The sequence below is a fragment of the Lampris incognitus genome, chromosome 19 (genome assembly GCF_029633865.1).
Source record: "Lampris incognitus isolate fLamInc1 chromosome 19, fLamInc1.hap2, whole genome shotgun sequence".
NCBI classification, from domain to species: Eukaryota; Metazoa; Chordata; class Actinopteri; order Lampriformes; family Lampridae; genus Lampris; species Lampris incognitus.
In genome coordinates, this window is record NC_079229.1 from 11,365,171 (window position 1) to 11,388,796 (window position 23,626).

General features: G+C 42.9%; 1 protein-coding gene across 1 annotated transcript; it reads right to left on the reverse strand.

The window, feature by feature from the left end:
* Window positions 1-2,536: 2,536 nt before the first annotated feature.
* Window positions 2,537-22,174, reverse strand: LOC130129968 (solute carrier family 22 member 13-like). The gene is made up of 10 exons (XM_056299675.1): window positions 21,723-22,174; window positions 19,288-19,391; window positions 15,977-16,131; window positions 11,119-11,290; window positions 9,604-9,724; window positions 9,393-9,493; window positions 6,622-6,836; window positions 5,265-5,373; window positions 4,899-5,093; window positions 2,537-2,945 (listed from the first exon to the last, which is right to left on the reverse strand). The coding sequence occupies exons 1-10, from the start codon at window positions 22,095-22,097 to the stop codon at window positions 2,870-2,872; spliced, it is 1,623 nt and encodes a 540-aa protein (XP_056155650.1). The 5' UTR covers window positions 22,098-22,174; the 3' UTR covers window positions 2,537-2,869.
* Window positions 22,175-23,626: the final 1,452 nt, after the last annotated feature.

Here is a 23,626-nt window from a genome sequence, read left to right on the forward strand (position 1 = left end):
TCACAGGTAAGGGACCAGAGACAATTAATCGATGCCGACACATCTTTCTGGCAAACTCAAGCATTCTGACTAGGCTGGCTTTTGTGATCTCTGATTGCTTCATCCTAGCATTATTGGTGCCGACATTGAATAACAATGTTGCTGAAATTAGTGGTGCTGTGTGCCTGGGTTCCGTGACTCTCCCTCCATGATGCCAGCACTCAAAGATCATTGCGGGTAATGGAGTCTCCTATCACTAGCGTGCGTTCCTTTACTCTGTCGTCAGGAGGGGGAGAAGCACGCTGGCCGGTAGGACTACAAACAGGGCTGGTGAGTGGCGAAAACTGGTTTGTAGTTGGGGGGGTTACTGCAGACCAGGTTACACGAGCCTTCCCACGCCGGTAAACGGAGACAAACTCCGCCGCATCTGCCCATGAGGCTGAGCTAGTGCTAACAATAGCAGATCGCTGTCAGGCTTGGGGCTAAGGCTATCTGGAGTGCCCGTCACATCTAACGTAATCCGGGCCGAAAGAAGCTGCTCTAACTCACAGACACGTCTCTCTAGTAGAGACAACCTATCTATAATTACGGAGCAGTCACCACAAACTATCATTTTAACAAGGCTGCTTTGACCGCAAATGTAAAAGAGCTAACTGCTAAGCTAGGCTAAGCTCAAAGCTAGTAACAAACTACGAACGAGAAGTTGCCTACTGAACACAAGAGTTGTATAAGAAAGAAAACTAGAGAATCTAGCGATAAGTGACCTAAGCACATAAAATAGCTAAATCGAAACAAAATGAAGAGGTTAGCATAGAATATAGGGAGTAGATAGTAAGAAAATAAAAGTTGTCGATTTCACGAAGCTGCCTATCACGAAGGCGGAAGCTGGAAACAGCTGGCAGTGACGTCCACGGACCAACACCGAAGGAGGAGCCTTCTAGGAGGAGGAGCCTTCTATTCTGTGTGTTGTCAATCTTGCCTGTCTTGGTTTGTCTCCAAACCGTCCAACCTGAGCTGTCTCAGCTGTCTCTGTTCCTAATCCTGTCCATCCTCGTCACTCCCAATAAAAATCATGAACTCTGCCACCTCAAGCTCCGCCTCCTCTCTTTTTGTTAGTGCCACTGTGTCCAAACCTTATAACATAGCTGGTCTCACAACCGTTTTGCAAACCTTCCCTTTAACTCTTGCTCGTGCCCTTCTGACACAAATCACTCCTGACACTCTTCTCCACCCACTCCACCCTGCCTGCACTCTCTTCTTCGCCTCTCTTCCACACTCCCCATTACTTTGGACAATTGACCTCAAGTCACCTTAATCACCTCTACTCCTTGTAGCCTCACCATTCCGCTGTCCTCCCTCTCATTCACGTATATATGCATTTCATCTTGCTCCTACTGACTTTCATTCCTCTTCTCTCTAGTGCATACCTCCACCTGCAACCTACTCTCACTACAGATCACAATGTCATCGGCAAACATCATAGTCCATGGAGACTCCTGCCTGATCTCATTCGTCAACCTGTCCATCACCATTGCAAACAAGAAAGGGCTCAGAGTCGATCCTTGATGTAACCCCACCTCCATCTTGAACCCATCTGTCATTCCCACTGCACACCTCACCACTGTCACACTTCCCTCATACATATCCTGCACCACTCCTACATACTTCTGTGCAGCTCCTGACTTCCTCATACAATAACACACCTCCTCTCTCGGCACCCTATCATATGCGTTCTCTAAACCCACAAAGACACAATGAACCCCACATTAGTCAAGGTCACAAATATCGCACTAAAGAGAGGAATCCTCATTCCATTTCCTTTACAAGTCACTTTTTGACAAGAATCGAATGCACCCTATCATCCCTGTGAAGATATTTTGTACTGTAACTGATGAAGTGTTTTCTGTCATAGCATGCAAAGCTATGCATCTCTGCATGCGGAGTTCGAGCACATATTTCACTACAAACAGCGGTTCAGAAGGAAAGGGAATTACGATGAGGGCTTTGGACATACTCAACACAAGAACCGGTGGCTTCTTAAGACCACTGCTGACATGGGGCCTAATGAATCTGAGGCATAGATAACTGCCTTGGCTAGTGAGTACAAGGCAACATATATCACCATTTTCTGGATTTCTAGGTACATCCGCTTCCTTTCCTTTACAGTGTGGTTTTTGTTCAGTTCCTACTAGCTGGCGTGATGTTAAGCCATGACAGCTGTGTGGAGTTGAAACACTCCAGTGCCAGTTTGGTAGCTGATTGATCTACAGACAGAACATGTGTACCGTGTCTGGTTCCTAATTACAGCTAAATAAGTAAATGTGACAATGTGACCATTATTGATGGGAGTTCAGTTATCCTTTGGCTATCATTTCTTGTCTTTACTTCATCCATTATTATTTTTGAAGTGAATGAGTCCTTGGTTTAATAGTTATCATCATCATCATCATTATTATCTTTGTCATCGTTATATTTTTCTTATGAACTTTCTTATGAACTCAAAGCACTCAAAATATAAAACAGTGCTGTAATTTCACAGAACACAATAAAACCACGTGTGTCCAGAATTTTATTGTACAGATTTCATTCATAAAATACATTTGCTGTAAAAGAAAAAACAATGATTAGCTGATTGTGGCCTAAGACAAGTTGTCTTCAATAAGTTACATATAAAAGACGGCTGAGTGTAGCCACGGTTGCAAATGACTGAATTCCTATGAATTCGTAATTCCACCCCTTCAACTGACTTTATATTTATACAGTCTGTAGAGGTGCCATAGTCTAAAAGCATTTCTCTTTGACACCAAAGAAATGTGGAAAGTGTTTACTGACATTATAGATAGGGGGAAAAAATATACAATATGAAACGGATAATTACATACACTTAATTTTACAGTTTGGTGTCTTTGAGTGATTTCTCCTTTTTCTCACTGAATCCACTGTCCATACCTCCATCCACCGTTATACTGAAATTCAAAAGAGAAGAAGAATTATTGAACAGTATACTTTATTTAAAACACATTGTAACTGAACTACTAGGGACAAAATAATGAACGGACAAATGTGTGGAGCGTATAGCAAGAGACAAGGGCTTTGTTTGTTGAACCTTTTGAAGTAAAGACGTTAACTGGTAACTATGGCAAGTCCAAGCAGCCAAACTACATTATACCCTCACTGGGATTCAAACAAAGACAAGTGTGTCACAGTTATTTGGCCCATTCACTCATCTATTCTTTGAGTTAACTACTACTAATTTTGGCTGCTCCCGTTAGGGGTCGCCACAGCAGATCATCCGTTTCCATCTCTTCCTGTCTTCTGCATTTTCCTCTGTCACACTAGCCACCTGCATGTCCTCTCTCACCACATCCATAAACCTCCTCTTTGGCCTTCCTCTTCCTCTTCCCTGGCAGCTCCATATTCAGCATCCTTCTCCCAATATACCCAGCATCTTTCCTCCACACATGTCCAAGCCATCTCAATCTTGCCTCTCTTGCTTTGTCTCCAAACCGTCCCACCTGAGCTGTCCCTCTAATGTACTCATTTCTAATCCTGTTCTTCTTCTTCACTCCCAATTAAAATCTTAGCATCTTCAACTCTACCACCTCCAGCTCCATCTCCTATCTTTTCGTCAGTGTCACTGTCTCCAAACCATATAACATAGCTGGTCTCACAACCATCTTGTAAACCTTCCCTTTAGCTCTTGCTGGTACCATTCTGTCACAAATCACTCCTGACATGCTTCTCCACCCACTCCAACCTGCCTGCACTCTCTTCTTCACCTCTCTTCTGCACTCCCCGTTACAATGGACAATTGACCCCAAGTATTTGTCACTTCTACTCCTTGCATTCTCACTATTCCACTGTCCTCCCTCTCATTCACGCATATGTATTCCGTCTTACTCATACTGACTTTCATTCCTCTTTTCTCCTGTACATACCTCCACCTCTCCAAGCTCTCCCCAGCCTGCACCCTACTCTCACTACAGATCACAATGTTATCCGCAAACATCATAGTCCACAGAGACTCCTGCCTGATTTCGTCCATCAACCTGTCCATCACCATTCCAAACAAGAAAGGGCTCAGAGCCGATCCTTGATGTAATCCCACCTCCACCTTGAACCTATGTGTCATTCCTAACGCACACCTCACCACTGTCACACTGCCCTTATACATATCCTGCACCAGTCCTACATACTTCTTTGCAACTCCCGACTTCCTCATACAATACCACACCTCCTCTCTCGTTACCCTGTCATATGCTTTCTCTAAATCCACAAAGACACAATGTAACTCCTTCTGGCCTTCTTGATACTTTTCAATTAACATTCTCAAAGCCATCATCACATCTGTAGTGCTCTTTCGTGGCATGAAACCATACTCCTGCTCGCTAATCACCACCTCTCCTCTTAACCTAGCTTCTATTACTCTTTCCTATATCTTCATGCTGTGGCTGATCAACTTTATACCTCTGTAGTTGCTACAGCTCTGCACATCACTCTTATTTTTGAAAATCGGTACCAGTATGTTTCTTCTCCACTCCTCAGGCATCCTCTCACTTTCCAAGATTGGGTTAAACAATTTAGTTAAAAACTCCACTGCCGTCTCTCCTAAACAACTCCATGCCTCCACAGGGATGTCATCTGGACAGACTGCCTTTCCACTCTTCATCCTCTTCATAGCTGCCCTCACTTCCTACTTGCTAGTCCACCGCACTTACTGATTCACTATCCCCACATCATCCAACCTTCTCTCACACTCATTTTCTTCATCATCCCCTCAAAGCACTCCTTCCCCTTTCACAACACACTCTCCTCCCTTGTCAACACATTTCCATCGCTATCTTTGATCGCCCTTAGTTATTACATATTCTTTGAGTTAACTAGAGTGTGGTTAAAAAAATAGGGCTACTTGAACTCACATTGTTTGGGTGTGGTCCTGAAGTTCAGCATTAAGGGTCTCAGGCAGCAGCAGGGCGAGCCCTCCAGCAACAACGGGGAGAATGCCATATATCAGCATGGGGATGGTGGGGTGGTAGACCTCGAGGAGCCTGATGAGAGGGGCAAGGATGCCCCCAATACGAGCACACATGGAGTTCACACCTATACCGTTTTGCCTGTTGGGGAGGAAAACATAGAACAATGGAGAAAAAAATATCTCCTGCCCGGCATTACATTCAGTGAAAACAGAAAAACAGTGTTATCGTCCTATAAAACAGGAATTATATGAATTTTTTTAAGCAGAGTGTACAGTATTGTCTTTGTACGCTTTTAATTTTGGCCATTACCGGAGAACAGTAGGGTACAGTTCTGCAGTATAGACATAGACGATGGAAAAAGAAATCGTGGAGAGGAACTTTCCCAGCACCGCTATCGACGTTATCACCACAGGAAGGTCTGAGGGGCAAATAATAATCAAATAAAACATTGTTAAATGCAAAGCACAATAATAAAGGAGCGCTACTTGTGGGACCTGTAGTGTAGGAGGGTGCTATTTGGTCTATGGGCAAAACATCAGGAAAAAAACAGTCAACACCAAGGCAAAAAACATAATTACTATTACATCTCAGAAATGTAAGAGACACTGACATGGGCGTCCAGGTGGCATAGCGGTCTTTTCCGTTACCTACCAACATGGGGATCACCGTCTCGAATCCCCATGTTACCTCTGGCTACAGACACAATTGGCGATGTCTGTGGGTGGGAAGCCAGATGTGGGTATGTGTCCTGGTCGTTGCACTAGAGCCTCATCTGCTCGGGCAGGGCGCCAGTTCGGAGGGGGGGGGGACTGGGGGGAATAGCGTGATCCTCCCACACTCTAACTCCTCCTGGTGAAACGCCTTATTGTCAGGTGAAAAGAAGTCTGCAGCCCTCCCCGGATCGGCAGAGGATGTGGAGCAGAGATCAGGATGGCTCGGAAGACTGGGGTAATTGGCCAAGAACAATTGGGGAGAAAAAGAAGGAGAAAATCCCCCCCCCCCAAAAAAAGATAGACAATGACATGTTTCATCCAGAAGGCCTTCCTTAGGACATCAGAAGGCCCTCTGGCAGAAACATGTTGGTGTCTTTTGATACTTTGAAGAAGAGCTGCCTTGGTCTCGAGTAATTTCTGCTGTTGTTAAATGGAAACTGTCATGTTTTTGTTTTTTTGGGGGGGGATTTTCCTCCCTTTTTCTCCTCAGTTGAACCCAGCCAATTACCCCACTCTTCCAAGCCGTTCCAGTCATTGCTGCACCCCCTCTGCCAATCCGGGGAGGGCTGCAGACTACCACATGATTCCTCCGATACATGTGGCGTCGCCAGTCGCTTCACTTCACCTGACAGTGAGGAGTTTCACCTAGGTGACATAGTGCGTGGGAGGATCATGCTAATCTCCCAGACCCCCCCCCCCAAACTGACTCCCCGACCGACCAGAGGAGGCGCTAGTGCAGCTACCAGGACACATACCCACATCTGGCTTCCCACCCGCAGATACAGCCAATTGTGTCTGTAGGGACACCCGACCAAGCCAGAGGTAACACAGAGATTCAAACCGGCAATCCCCGTGTTGGTAGGCAAAGGAATAGACCGCCACACCACCTGGACGCCCCCTTAAATTATCATGTTTTTTTAAGAATGTAAGTGTATTTTAAAATTAGAGGATACCCTTTGGAATAGCGAGGATCGAAAGGCACGTGGCGCCCCCCAAGAGCAGGGTAACTACCAGACATATTCTCCTCCCAAAGCGATCGATAATCACCGCGCTGCCTAGACGTGCAGGAACTTCTACAATGCCGAAGATGAACTGTGTGAGGTAGATATCAAGGCCAAAGTTGCCAACGTTTAGGCTGAGTCCATAGTAGACCACACTTATTGCAAACCTACCAAGAGAAAGGGAGACTTTGGCGTTAACATGAGGAGACACAAAAACAGCCTAAACAAACATTGTGACTTATGATACTGTATATGCATAACATCTACATACAATCTACAGAACATTATTGTTTTATTCATTCATTCATTCATTCGTCTTCAGATGCTTCTCTGGGGTAGGGTTGCAGTGGCAGCAAGCTATGTAGGGCACTCCAGATGTCCCTCTACCCAGCAACACACTCCAGGTCTTCCTGGGGGATCCAAAGGCGTTCCGAGGTCAGATTGGACATGTAGTCCCTCCAGCAGGTTCTGGCTCTACCCCGGGGTGCCCTCCCAGTTGGCCATGCCCGGAAAACCTCAAAAGGAAGGCATACAGGAGGCATCCTAATCAGATGTCTGAACCACCTCAACTGGCTCCTTTTGATGTGAAGGGGCAGCGGCTCTACTCCAAGCTCCCCTCCAGATGTCTGAGCTCTTCACCTTATCTCTAAGGCTGAGCCCAGACACCCTACGGAGGAAATTCTTTTCATCCACTTGTATCCGCGATCTCACCCGTTCGGTCACTACCCAAAGCTCATGACCATAGGTGAGGGTTGGAACGAAGATTGACTGGTAAATTGAGAGCTTTGCCTTCTGGCTCAGCTACCTCTTCACCACAATGGTCCGGCACAACGTCCTCGTTACTGCTGACAATCGGTCGGAGCCTCCGTTCCAACACCCAAGAGTAGACTTTCCCAGGGAGGCTTAGCAATGTGATTCCCCAATAATTGGAGCACATCTTCCGGTCCCCCTTTTTGAATATGGGAACCACCACCCCAGTCTAACACTCCACAGGTACTGTCCCCGACCTCCACACGACACTGAAGATGCATGTCAACAAAGACAGCCCAACAATGTCCAGAGCCTTCAGCATCTCAGGGTGAATCTCATCCACACCCGGCGCCTTGCCACGGCAAAGCTTTTTAACTACCTCAGAGACATCTGCCAGGGATACAGGTGGGGCTTCCCCTGAGTCTTCAGACTCTACCTCCTCCACTGAGGTCATATTAGCCGGGTTCAGGAGCTCCTCAAAGTGTTATTTCCACCGCTCGACAACATCCCCAGTCCGGGGCAACAGTTCCCCTCCCCGGCTGAACACAGCCTGAGTCAAGCCCTGCTTCCCCCTCCTGAGTCACCGCATGGTTTGCCAGCACTTCCTTGAGGCCAACTAAAATACCTCCTCCATGGCCTCGCCTAACTCCTCCTACACCCGAGTTGTTTGCTTCCATGACCGCGGAAGCCACAGCCCCTCTGGCCCCCCGGTACCTGTCTGCTGCTTCAGGAGATCCCTGGGCCAACCAAGCCCGAAAGGCCTCCTTCTTCAGCCTGACAGCTTCCCTCACCGCTGGTATTCACCAGCGGGTTCTTAGGTTGCTGCCTCAACAGGCACCGATGACCTTATGACCAATGCCTGCCGCATCTGCAATAGAGGCTTTGAACATGGCCCACTCAGACTCCATGTCCCCAGCCTCCCTTGGGATACACGAGAACTTCTTCCGGAGGTGGGAGTTGAAGACCTCACGGGCAGGGGACTCTGCCAGACGTTCCCAGTTCACCCTCACTATAAGTTTTGGTTTGCCAGGTCTGTCCTGCAGTCTTCCCCACAATCTGATGCAACTCACCACCAGGTGGTGATCAGTTGACAGCTCTGCTCCTCTCTTCACCTGAGTGTCCAAAACATATTGCCGCAGATCTGATGGTACAACCACAAAGTCTATCATCGATCTTTGGCCTAAGGTGTTCTGGTACCAAGTAAACTTATGAACTACCTTATGTTCGAACATGGTGTTTGTTATGGCCAATCTCATGACTCGCACCGAACTCCAATAACAAGGCACCACTCGGGTTCAGATTGGGAAGGCCGTTCCTCTGATCATGCCCCTCTAGGTTTCTCCATCATTGCCCACGTAAGCATTGAAGTCCCCCAGCAGAACTGTATAGTCCCAAGGCAGAGCCCTATCCAGCACACCACCCAGAGACTTCAAGAAGGCCGAATACTCCAAACTGGTATTCGGTGCATAAGCACACACAACAAAAAGAGCCTTCCCCCCAGTGACTCGCAGTTGTATAGAGGTGACCCTCTCATTCCCCGGGGAGAACTCCAACATGGTGGCGCTCAACTGGGGACTTGTGAGTATCCCTACACCCACCCGGTGCCTGTCACCTTCGCCAACATCGGGAAAAGTAATGAGTCCAGCCCTCCCCAGGAGTTTGGTACCCGAGCCTATGCTATGTGTGGAAGTGAGCCCAACTATATCTAGTTGGCACTGCTCCACCTCCCGCACCAGCTGAGGCTCCTTCCCTGCCAGAGAGGTGACATTCCACGTCCTGAGGACAAATCTGCGATGCCAGAAGTTGGAATGCCCCGGTCCCCGCCTTTGCCTGCCGCTCGTCCTGCATTGCCCCCTACCCCAATGCTCATCCCCGCATGTGGTGGGTCCACGAGCTGGTGGCTCCAAGGAAGGAAATTGGCCTGACATTTTCAAATAATCAAGTTGATTAATGGATAATTTATGAATACTCACCAAATGTAGCCCATAACAATAGTACACTTTCTCAGATGTGATATTCTGAAGAGGTCCAGTATGCTTCCTGCTTTGGAAGTCGGCACCACCTCCAGCTCCAGCTGCATGAAATAACGGTCAGTCGTAGTGTTTTTGATAATGTTAATTGGATTCAAAGTATTATTAGAGATCATTTTAAGATGAAGCTGAAGCATGGCTGAATGCAACTCACCTTATCCAGCAGAGCTTCGGGGACCTTCCTCCTATTTACCCTGGCTGCCCTCTGGATTGCCTGTCGTACCTCCTCCTTCCTACCTTGCGTCATGAGCCAGCGGGCTGACTCTGGGAGAACCCTGATGGACACAAAATTGCAGAATTCATATGAACAATTTTTACCCGCCACACCCCAGACCAGCCATCGGTTCATCATAGGGCTCACACGCACACAAACACACACACACACACACACACACACACACACACACACACACACACACACACACACACACACACACACACACACACACACACACACACACACACAGTCATTAGATTCTCCAATTAACCAACATTCATGTCTTTGGACAGTTATGGGGGAGTGTGTGTGTGGGGGGGGGCAACCTGGTGAAACCGAAGAGAGAACATGTAGAAGAACTGAAACCAAACTGTATGACTCTCTTGCTTTGGAGAAACTGACTACCAGGTCCAGGATAAAATCAAAATAATATTCATTTAGGGCATTGTTTCCCAACCCAGCCCCCAAGTCTTCAAATGTGAACTCGCACCATCATCTTCCCCCAGTGTATCTTCCCTCAGTGTGGGAAGATGGTGGCCGCATGGCGGCACGACGTCACGTTTGCGGCGGCTTCACCCAGTACCGTCCATGCAGTGTCTTTGTCCACGTCTGCGTCTAAGTTTGTCTTCGTTTGACGGCTGGGAGAGCTTGCGCTGGATCAGCTGGGAGAGCTTGGTCTGTTGCATCCTGTGGGCCCAGGGACCACAGGTCTGCCTGGAGCTGTGCTCAAAGAGGTAACACCAAGGGCGGTCTGACAGCACGTGGAAGCGGGACAGGCTAAGCTAACTGCCAGCCCATGCAGACTGGCAGTTCCAATAACACCTAGGGCGGTCTGTTGGTGGCCTCGCCTAGCCTTGACTTTGTTTTTAGTATCGTCATGTGGAATGCGGGGAGGTGTGTCTAACGAGTCTGGCTGGGAGAGCTAGCGTTGGATTGGCTGAGTGAGCTTGGTCTGCTGCATCCTGTGGGCCCAAGGACCACGGCCCTGACCAGAGCTGCACCCGAAGACGAAACACCAAGGGCGAGCTGACAGGACGCGTAAGCGGGACAGGCTAATCTAACTGCTAGCCCATGCAGACTGGCAGTTCCAACAGTCATCGGGCTGGCGTTCGTTCTCCTGAACAATGATTTTTATTTTATTTTTTTAATTTAGATATATGTGTTCTTGTAGTTTTTGGATGTGTTTTTGTCTTTGTGTTGCACTGCTTTGGGCTAGGGGTAACGATGTTTCATTTCATTTCATTTTATGTGCGCAAGTGCATGAAATGAAGTGACAAAGTGTTTCTGATTCTGAAGGACCCCCTTGTCCTGCAGATTTTCATTGTAATCCTGCATAGTTAGGCCTGCTTGTAGTTAAACAAGCAGTGGGTTGGGAAACAATGATTTAGAGGACAATCTTCCAGGCAACATAAATCCGCTAAAAAACTGTCTAAGCATAGAGGGCAGACTGACCAGTGAAAGAGACCGAAGGACAGGATGATAGGGCTGAAGAGCACCAAGTGCATGATCCTCCAGTTGCGGATCCCATAGGCAATGCCTGATAACATCATCAGTCCGACTGAGTAGCAAGTGTGCGGGACGACGGTGAACAGAGCCCGTTTAGAGGTACCAGTCCACTCAGCCCCTTTGAATGGGAAAAAAAAACGTACATCAAAAATGTTGGTGGCTGCCAAGTTTATACCCCAAACACAATCACATCTACCCTGAAGTCATTTTTATTTAGCCTCCTGATGGCTATGCAAATATGTGATGACTGCATTGGTGTTTTCCCACTCTAACCCCACACATTCATTTAAAAAGAATCATCCGTGAGATTGTGTAAACACCTTCCTTACTGCTAAACAAACAAAATTTAAATTAAAAAAAATTACTGAACCAAGGTTTATCTATTAATGTTCTACCATTTGCTGGAAAAGATCTTCAGGCTTTGTCTTCCATATTTGTTTGTTAACCGCAACAAATTCAATTCTTCAAACTTGCAACTTTCTGACATTTATTCTGCATTTGACTGCTATGGTAAAAACAATGCTTCGTGTCATTTTTATAGGAAAGGTTCCACCCAAAATTAACCATTAAAATGAGTAAGTACAATACTGTTCGTGGTTTGGATACTCATGGATAAGCTGGTACAGCTTTAGAAAGTACCAAGTAGGACATAGTATGTTTGCATGCCCTGTAAATCTTCAGGATTGTAGCTGTAAAATGATAATAACGACATCGTTAAAGCTACAACCCTGAAGATTTACATGAAAACAAATGTCAATTTTGACACAATCACTGTAAATCCAACCTGGTACAGAACAGACATGTGATGTTGGAGATTTCTTAATCATGCATTCAAACTCCCAGCAGTAAATGAATAGGATGTGTAGAAAACCTGCTGATCTCTTAAATTGTCTCCCTTCGCTCACACTGGTACTCCATTCTGGCTTTCCCATGCAATAGCTTGATTTTTCCAGTTGTGTAACTGCCTTTTCATCAGTTGAGTTGCTCCTGTTACTATTTACTTGCAGTAACTCACATATGATGCCAGCTACACCCGCATAGATGATTTTTAATGAATTGAGTTAATCCAAGAGGAAGTGCATGTATAGTGGAATTAAACTCACTAAATGGAATTGGAAAGTCATGAACCGCCATAAACTGTTCATAGGATAAACCATTACCAAAATCATCAAAGAGGTTTAGAATGTGATTAATATATCTGTGATGCCATTTTGAAGAAGAAAAAAAAACCCAAAACGATTTATTCCTAATGGTAATATCATTGTTGCTCCAAAGAATTGATTTACGAGGAGAAAAATTGTGGATTAAGGCCAATTTCCATGCTAAAATTGCATGCTGATGGAATTTAGATAAACGAACAGGTAACCTATTTGTTAGAGAATTGCATTTTAGAAGGAACGAAAGGCCCCCAATTTTATTAAAAATTGTGTATGGTATTAAATACCAAATTGATATGGGATTTGAAAGACATTTTCAGCCAGTTTATTTTAAAGGTATTTACAGTGTCATTAAAGTCCAGAAATTCAAGACACCCGCCCCCCTCCTCTCTACAATTTGAAAGTACAGATTTTTTTAAGTCATGTGAATTGTTTTTCCATACAAAATCTAAGAAGGTTTTATTTATTACTTTAACTGTAGAGTCTTGAATAAATAGCGACAAAGATGGGTAGACCAACTGGGACAGACTTTCTGCCTTGGAGAGGAGCCCCCTCCCAATAATAGAGAGATCTCTCTGAAGCCATAGGTTAAACATATTTCTGACCGTTTTTATTCAACTAGTAAAATTCTGGTGTTGTGTATCTACCAGGTGTTTGGTAACATGTAGCCCAAGATACTTGACAGATTCCTTAATGGGAATAACCCCGATTACCGAATCAGAACATTCATGTAAGGACAAAATTTCACACTGGTAAATTTAGCTTTAAACCTGAAGCATTTGAGAATCTATTGATTAAGTTAATGACATGGGGTAATTGACTTTTGTCTTTTAGAAATAAGGTAGTGTCAACTGCCAACTGAGAAATTCTAATTTCTTTATCAGAACTAGAGATTCTTTTAAAACTCCTGTCACTGGTAATATTCAAAGATAATAGTTCTATAACCGAAATAAATAAAAAAGTCGAAATTGAGCAACCTTGGCGTACCCCTCTGTTAATAGGAAATCTTTTATAAGTATCAACATTAAGTAATGCAGAGCTATTTATATTTCTATATAACATATCAATTATGTGCACAAATTTATCCCCAAAGCCAAATAGTTGCAGGGTTTGAAAAAGAAAGCTTTGTTCAATTGTGTCAAATGCCTTGTAAAAGTCTAAAAACAAAATCATTCTCAGAGTTTACTTCCTCTGCATAGTCTAACAGGTCAAACACTTATCTAATATTGCTGCTTATATGTCTGGTTTTCGTAAAGCCAGTTTGAGTTTCTGCTATTATTTGATCCAATCCTTTTCTTAATCTATTAGAATAGACCAAGGCCAAAATTTTGTAATCTATAGATAAAAGGGTAGTTGGGCGCCAAGTTTCTGTTGACAGAGGATTTTTCTCGGGCTTGGGTATGAGGGGTACTATGCCTTGTTTCATTGTAGGGATCTTCTCCCCCTGGCTGCTACATTCCTTATACATGTTGAATAATGGTCTACTAATGATTTCCCACAAATGAGTGTAGAATTCAGCAGACAGATCATCAATTCCTGGGGATTTGCCTTTCTTCATTGAGAATAGTGCAATCTTAATTTCATCAATAGATAGGTCAGCCTCGCATATTGATTTAAAGTTATCATCTATTCTAGGAATCTTATTTTGAATTTGTTTAAGGAACTCGCCACTAGCTACAGCATTGAAGTTGGAATTATACAGGTTTTCATAAAAAGCAGAGACAAATGCAGAGATCGTTTTCTGGTCTTTGCAGAAGACACTGTCAATATTCAGAGCACTTAAGGAGTTTCTTTTGTAATTTTTTTTTTCCAGTGCAAAAAAAAGGCAATATTTCCCCCCCTCTTCTAACCATTTAGTACAGGATCTTATAAAAGCATCCCTAGCCAATTCCAAATAGGGTTGATTTACCTGAATTTTAATATTTTTCAATTCCAGTTCTTCTTCCATGGATATATTTTCTTTAGTCAGTAATAGGTTAAGTTTTTCCAAAAGTTCAGATTCTTTTTTATGTTTTACTTTTTTTCAGTTCTTTACTTCTTCTAATAATAGTATATCTAACCTTATATATAAAAAAAAACCTCTCATCTGTTCCTATCTTCATTACCAGGGTTATTGGTAAAGGTATCAGTTGCTAAGTCTTTCCTACTCTCATTAAATGTATTATCAATCAGAAGGGGGTTATTTAGTTTCCAGTAACCTCGCAACTTTGAGGGTTCCCTTGCACAACCTAATTTTAAAAGAATTTCTTTATGGTCAGCTAGTGGAGCACTTACATGGACCACCTCATTAACATATCGGAGGGCCAATGTAGAAACCACATATAATTCAATCCTAGTTTTCAATGTTAAACTTCTATTAGACCAAGTAAAATCTTGTTTGTTTGGGTTAAAAAATCGCCCTGAATCAGTCAGAGAAAGATCTGAACAGAATGAAAAAACAGGATTTATGCCTTGTGTACCCTGTGCTGGTTTAGGGGGAAATCTGTCCAACATATCAAGATACTCATTAAAGTCACCACACCAAATTGTATATGAACTCTGGTATCTTGCCTGAAGTTCCTTCAGTTTGAATGCTATCTGACCAAGTAAGGCCCTGTTAAACGTATGGGAGTTGTAACCATACAAATTGCAAATAATATATTATTATCCTGCTTAATTGTGAGAAAGCGCCATCTACCATCATTTGACGTTACTGCTTCTAAAACATCCCCATTAAATTAATGTAGAAGGACTGAGATTCCTGCTGAATGATTTGTACCATGGCTAAAATAAATCGTATTACCCCGTTGTGTCTTCCAGAATTTAGAATCTGCTTCACTGGTATCTTTCTTGAAGTAAAATCAGATCTGCCTCGCTCCTCTTACAGAACAGAAATACAGATGTTCTTTTGGTTGAATTACGAATACCTCTGACATTTAAGGACATAATATTCGAAGAACTAAACTCAAAATCCACAACACTCAATAAAAATGAACAAGTACAACTTACAAAAAAAAATCTTAAATGCAAACATCACACCTTCCTTTACCCTAAAAGACATAGTTTGTTATTATGGCAATTAACAAAATAACATCTTGGAACATGTAGTTAATTTTTTTAATTTCACTGGCAAAATTCTTTGTGCACAAGCAGAGATTTTCTAATTCTCGACCTTATTTGCAACATTTGCTGCTTGAACTTGAATCTCTCTTAAATTTTATTAGATTATTAAAAGACAGCAAGAGTATGAAATTGTTAAACTACTATGTCTGACTTTACAGAATCCTCTGACAACTCCATGATTTAATGCTTCTTTCTGTATTTTCAATTTTAATGCAATTATTTTTCTAACGTTCTTCTTTTTATTTAATTTTATTATTTTTTATTCAGTTTATATATTTTTTCATTATATAGAGCATTGCTATATTTTAAATAGGGAGTCTGTTTTGTTCATTGTGAGTTCCTGTTTTCTGTTTGAAGTTGTATGTACATTGATGTTATGTTGATTCCTGTATGTGTATTTTTTACAATTAAAAAAAATGTTCCTCTCATGTAAGTTTTCTTACTAAGGCAAAAAGAAATACTCTTTTCAAATGTTTCATTAAAGATAGATCAGATTGATTAATTGCTGAAACATATTAGGTAAAAAGATGAAATGTGTTACCTACCTAGGACAAATATGTTGATGATGATGCCAGAGGTGGCTGCGCCACTCAAAAATTTCAGCACTATATAAACATAGATGTTGGGTGAGAAGGCAGCGCCCACACCAGCCACAAGCTGCAGGAGCAGAGAGATCTGGACCACGAAACGACGACCGACCCTGCAGGTAAGTACAGAAAAGAAGAGATTGTAAAGGCCGGTGTATACAGTACTTGTACGTCTTGTATATGACACATGAGGCTAAGCGCTAGATTATGCTTCTTCTGATTTCTGCAAGTGACAGCAGTGGCATGGCCTGGGGAAATTAAGGAACCCACGTGAGACAACACCTGTAATCTATGTCCTTTTCTTGGGGGGGGGGGGGTCTTAACTGAAAGGTGTATGTTGCTGCTTTAACAGCCTCCCTACTGTAATAATCTCCCAACTAACCTCAGCACCCCCTGTGCCCAGTTACTCAGATGCATGGTACAGATTCAATAATGAATATAACTACTACTACAACTACTACTACTGCTTCTGACTGCTCCCGTTAGGGGTTGCCACAGCGGACCATCCGTTTCCATCTCTTCCTGTCTTCTGCATCTCCCTCTGTTACACCAGCCACCTGCATGTCCTCTCTCACCACATCCATACAACTCTTTGGCCTTCCTCTTTTCCTCTTCCCTGGCAGCTCCATATTCAGCATCCTTCTCCCAATATACCCAGCATCTCTCCTCCACACATGTCCAAACCATCTCAATCTTGCCTGTCTTGCTTTGTCTCCAAACCGTCCAACCTGAGCTTTCCCTCTAATATACTTGCTCCTAATCCTGTCCTTCGTCAGTCCCAATTAAAATCTTATCATCTTCATCTCTGCTACCTCCAGCTCCACCTCCTGTCTTTTCGTCAGTGCCACCGTCTACAAACCATATAACATAGGCGGTCTCACTGCCATCTTGTAAACCTTACCTTTAACTCTTGCTGGTATCCTTCCGTCGCAAATCACTCCTGACAGTCTTCTCCATCCACACCACCCTGCCTGCACTCTCTTCTTCACCTCTCTTCTGCACTCCCCATTACTTTGAACAGTTGACCCCAAGTATTTAAACTCATGCTTTTATCACCTCTTCTCCTTGCATCCTCACCATTCCGCTGTCCTCCCTCTCATTCACACATATGTATTCCATCTTGCTCCCACTGACTTTTATTCCTCTTCTCATTCCAACCCCACACCTCACCACTGTCACACTGCCCTCATACATGTCCTGCACTCCTACATATTGCTTTGCAACTCCCGACTTCCTCATACAATACCACACCTCCTCTCTCGGCACCCTGTCGTATGTTTTCTCTAAATCCACAAAGACACAATGTAACTCCTTCTGGCCTTCTCTATACTTCTCCATCAACATTCTCAAAGCAAACATTACATCTGTGGTGCTCTTTCATGGCATGAAACCATACTGCTGCTCACTAATCGTCACCTCTCCTCTTAACCTAGCTTCTATTACTCGTTCCCATATCTTCATGCTGTGGCTGATCAACTTTATACCTCTGTAGTTGCTACAGCTCTGCACATCACCCTTATTCTTAAAAATGGGTACCAGTATGCTTCTTCTCCACTCCTCAGGTGTCCTCTCACTTTTCAAGATTGTGTTAATCAAGTTAAAAACTCCACTGCCATCTCTCCTAAACACCTCCATGCCTCCACAGGTATGTCATCTGGACCAACCGCCTTTCCACTCTTCGTCCTCTTCATAGCTGCCCTCACTTCCTACATGCTAATCCACCGCACTTCCTGATTCACTATCCCCACATCATCCAACCTTCTCTCTCTCTCATTTTCTTCATTAATCAGCCCCTCAAAGTACTCCTTCCACCTTCTCAACATACTCTCCTCACTTGTCAGCACATTTCCTATCCCAAAGAATAGTGGCCTGGCATTAATAAATCTAGATCTATGGATAAATACAGATACATCTGTTATTCCGTCTGTTATTCCAGATTGGAGAGCTGTGTCACGTGAAATTGTGCTTACAGACCAGTTTCCAATATAAGAGAGCCTGGGTACATAATTCTCGGTAATATTTGCAATTGTGATAAATCCCTCTAACCAAGAATTGACTATAGATTTACTTTTTTTTATAACAGTCTCAATATTTAGTTCTTCTCTAGCTTTAAAATCTTTAGTTATAACTATGCCTACGTATTTTACTTCTTTTTTTTTTTACTGGAATATCATACAAATCTATTAGTGGATTGTCGCGTATAGCAATTAGTTCACTTTTGAAAAGTGAAGTCCAGATGCTGTAGAAAACTCATCTATCTTCTTGATTACCAGGAGGATCTGTTCTGACCTCTTGAGGAAGATGGTAGTATCGTCTGCCAGCTGAGTTGTGACCAGATGATTGCCTAGCACATTTAAAGGCTCAATGTCTAGACCATTTTGTTTTAATAAAAATAGCCAACAATTCTGCAACTAAAATAAATAAAAAAGGGGAGCAAGAACAACCCTGTCGAATCCCTCGTTTAACCTCAAATCTTTTATATGTTCCTTTGGGAGAGAAACTGTACTATTAATGTCATTATACATCATATTAATTACCTTTATAAATTTTGGACCAAAACCAAAATATTCTACAGACTTTATTATAAAGGGATGTTCAACTAAACCAAAGGCTTTGTAAAAATCTAAAAACATTATGAAACCATTGTCTTCAATCAAATAATTATAATCTAGTAAATCAAGAACCAGCCTAATGTATGGATCTATCTTTAAGAAACCCCACCTGAGTTTCACTTATTATCTGTCCTATATCTACTTTCATCCGATTGGCAATAATATGCGTAAATAATATGTAATCCATATTAAATAAAGTTATTGGTCTCAGGTTATCAATAAATCTTTTGTCCTTACCAGGTTTAGGTAACAAAGCAATAATACCTTGCTTCATGGTCGACATTAAGTTATTGTTTTCAATAAATTCTTTTAGGGCATTAAATAACAGTTCTTTTATATCTTGTCAGGGACAACAATGTGGCTCCAGTAATGACAGTTAAATGTTACGTCTTCATTTATTCAGTAAGTTATGACACTGGCACAGGTTTTGATGTGTCGCAATCGCTTGACTTTACAGCTCCTAAGACATCAAGTTCCCTGTTTGCATTAAACATAATTAAGATAAAAGATGCAAAGGTCTTGGGTACGGCTAATATAATAAAAGTTTAATGATGCACAGTTGCCATAAAGGTACAATTATTATAGTGGGTATTACGGACGGGTGCATATTGCCGGTGGGTATGGGAGCTGTTTTTTTTTGGGGGGGGGGTTCCATACCTGTCAGCCATCGTCCCAAACGCCAGGGCCCCAACTAGAAGACCTGCCATGTAGACAGACTGTGATGCCTCCAGAAAACTCCTGTTGTCACACACCAGATCAAACTGGGGGGGGGGGGGTATAGATGGGGCGGATCAGAGTTTTGAGCCAAATAAAATACAGAATACAGTTTTAGTCAGACCAGATTCTCTGGTTTCTAGTTTGATATATGACATAAAATGCAGTGCACCAGCTGGAAGCAAAAACAAAATGGTGGAACTTGGCAGTTGTTATCAGAGAATAAAGTATGAAGACCCCTAAATCTATGACATAGTATTTTACAGAATGTAAACAGCAACATCCCAACTGCAAAGGGAAGTTTGAACTATACGAAAAATCTATTATTTCTTATGACAAAGAAAATCAGACTTTGCCAAATACTGTACGAATTGTTGAGTCATGATTTCAAATAGCATGGGACCAGATTTTCCATAAGGCCAAAAACTGTACATTTTTGCCCTGAAAATAGTCAGTTCTCTCTGATTTGTTCATCTCATTGATCTAAAGTAAACACCAGAATCAAAAATGCAGAACAAGTAAAATCTCAACCAAATCCAAAAAGGCCCAAGAGCTGAAACGAGACTCTGGGCCGGGCTCTGTGCTGTGCTGCAGCACGGTGGCCCAGTGGTTAGCACTGTTCCACACAGCAAAGAGGTCCTGGGTTCGAACCCCAGGCCATCCAGGTCCTTTCTGTGTGGATTTTGCATGTTCTCCCCATGTCAGCGTGGGTTTCCTCTGGGTGCTCCGGTTTCCTCCCACCATCAAAAAGACATGCATGTTAGGGTTAATACTCCTGTCTGTGTCCCTTAGCAAGGCAATGGAAAGAAGAACTGGAGTTGGTCCCTGGGTGCTGCAGCTGCCCACTGCTCCAATACAATAGGATGGGTTAAATGCAGAGGATGAATTTCTCCACAGGGATTAATAAAGTACATCCATCCAGCCATCCATTATCCAAACCGCTTGTCCTGCTCTCAGGGTCATGGGGATGCTGGAGCCTATCCCAGCAGTCATTGGGAGGCAGGCGGGGAGACACCCTGGACAGGCTGCCAGGCCATCACAGGTAATAAAAGTACATCTTAATCTTAAATTTAAGTGAGCTCAGATTTTGTCTGAACTTCAACATCAAAAATGTGATTATCACATGAGAATGGTGGGATTTGAAGAGCAGAGACGTTTCGTGTCCACTTCTCCAGCTCATCTTTCACTCTGATTTATTCATTGGCATCATATGCCACGATCTCTTCATTTTAACTTTCAACACAACTGTTCTTGACTAATGTAAGACTTCACTGTCCTGTGACATTGAAATGTAGCTGATAACCAGCAAGTTTTTTGGTTTTTTTTTGTCAGTGTACTCTGTATCAGGATCATGGTTTATGGAGTCTATCCCAGTGTACTTTGGGGGGCAGACAGTAGGGAGACATTATGGACTGGGTGCCGGTGTTACAGAATTTTCAGACTCCCCTACAGAATCTGACTCCCCTTGGTGTGAGGCTATAGGTTAGGCTAATCCTAACCCTCTAACCCCCCAACCCTAACTTCCTAATCTTGACCCCCAACCCTAACCGTAACCCATTCACACTAACAGGAGTCGGATTCTGTGGGGGCGGAAAATTCTACAACACCGGTCCATTACGTCCACACACACTCACTTACACTCCCATTCATAGTAGCAGGCAATTTAGAGCCTTCAATTCACCTGCACCTATATCAGTGGAACATATCAGGAGTCTCTGGACTGTGGAGGGACACTGGAGCACCGACAGCAAACCTACACAAATACAACAAGAGCATGCAAAGTCCACACCTCCTGTTTTCTATACCACTACATTATCTGACTTATTTTGTACCTTAAAACCTTTAAAAAAAAGTCGATAGTTTCTCAGGAAAGATATACATGATTGTCAGCAAATTGAAGGGAAACCATATCAAATCTTCCTCATTACATTCTTACTTTGGTAAACCCTCCATGATGCCATGATTTGAACACAGACATAGGATACTGCATTAAGGTATTTTAAGAATCCTGAGATGTTATATAATAAATAATGTATTTAAAAAGCCATTGATTGTGACTCAATTTTAAATTATATTTTAAAACCTTAAATTAAGTGGTATCTGACATGCACTTTACAAAATGTCATTACCTTAATCCATCTATCTCCAGATAGATAGATAGATAGATAGATAGATAGATAGATAGATAGATAGATAGATAGATAGATAGATAGATAGATAGATAGATAGATAGATAGATAGATAGATAGATAGATAGATGCTTTGTCTATTTTCAGGTACATTTGGTGATATTCTAAGAACAAAGTGTTCAATAAATGTGGTGATGGGTATCCTCATCCCATCCAACTAAACAGGACATGTCTATAATACAAACTTACATCGTTCACAAGGCTGGAGGAGCCCACAGGTGCCGTATAATCCCATCCATCCATACATTTAACTGTATTATTAATCCCATACGCCTCAATAGTTTCCAAATCCAGATCCACGGGTGTGTACATGCTACAGCTTTCATACTTCCCATCCCTGTCCACGGGCAGGGTCAGATTTTTCTGCTTTTCATAAGTCAGGTTGGGGCCCTGGGCCAAAATCCAGTCTGTGTTGCAGTGGTGTGGGAAGCTGATGCTCGTGAACACCTGAGACATCATGTCGAAAGCGATGAAAAAGTTTGGGATGCATGTTGCCGCTAGTAACCGCTTCTGGTATGTACCGAACTCCCCGATCTCTGTGATGACCTGACCGAAGCCACTCATACTGATGCCTGTCTTGAGCTGGTTAGACGTGTCCGGTTCAACAGGAAACTAGAATGAGACACCGTCAGGCTACGTGATTGCAGCTGATGCCCAGTGCTGATGAATAATAACCTCCAATAAAAGTGGTTGCGCTTTTTATACAACTGTCTCTGCCTGCCCTGTCACACTTGGTTGGGTGTGTACACACCGAGGTCATCATGCAGACGTCGGTGGGGCCAAAGGTCCCTCTGAATGCCATCTGATGTTATGGGGACTTTGGACCGAACTTCAGCCAGATGCAGAGGATGTTTGTGCCCAACCAGGGATTTGGGGGGGGGGGTGCTCTCTGATTGGTTGCAGAATTATTTAATCTTTCAGAGTTTGAATAACTGCACGAACCGCATGAGAGTTCAGAAGAGGGATTATGTAAAAGTGTAATATCTGCCCCTTCCCAAGGACAGACAGTGATGAAACCAGCATGAGTTTTATGGAGGTGGGGGTGAATGGTTCCCTGGGACAGAGATGGAGGCAAACTTTAATCTAACTCAAAACTAATCCTCAATTTTCACTCTTCACACTTAAAATGTTCTCGTTTGTTTCCTAACTCCAAATTTGAGTAAACTTGAATATGTGGAAAAAATAAGAAGGACGTACTTACACAGTTGAGTTAAAAGAGGAGCTTTGCAGGGGTAAATTATTTAATATAGGCAAATAAAAAAAGTGTCTAGATGTGTCCGGTGCAAACATTTCAGTTGTCAAATAAGACAATTGTCAACGGGGAAAAATTGTAAGATCTACCTAAAACGACCATGAGCGGTCAAAATGACCGCTTTTTGATTAGCGCGTGATCGTGCGCGTCATGTCAGTATTTATGACGTGGTTTGTTGCGTCATTTCCTTCGTGAAGTTCATTGCTGTGTCCTATGAACACACTAGTGTCCTCCAGTGCAGATAAATAGTCTAAACTTGATTTGTGATTATTTCCAACATGTCTGGTTACAGGCGTCGTTACAGACACACCATGACTACCACCGAGGCGCTGCGGTATCTACAGGCGTTGGACAGCGGCCATTTTTAAATTGTTTGACAAGTCGTATTAAAGTTGTTAAAATGTTAATTTTGGTGTCAGTCTCTTAACAGACATACTAACATACGTAATGCATTAATATCTCAATTGGGTATTTGTCTTGACAGAATATGGAGTTTAAAAACCGAGGCGGTCAAGATGACCACCCACGGTCGTTATAGTATATTTCGAGTTCCGGTCGTTGTTTGGGACTGTTTCGATATTTATTTTCAGTTCTTTTTTACATTTCACGTTTTATAGGCCTTGTTAGATTAGCAATATAGGTTTTCCGTTTTGTGTTTTTCAGGTAATTTTTTCACTTTTTCTATTTTGCTATTCAAGTCCGACCATGGTTCTCTGAAGTTTAAATTGTTTAAGAATAGTATAGTTGTTAGAATATTATTTTTTGTGTCAGTCGTTTCCTAACAGATATAGTAATATATGAAATGCATTGATATCTCAATTGGGTATTTATTTTGACAGAA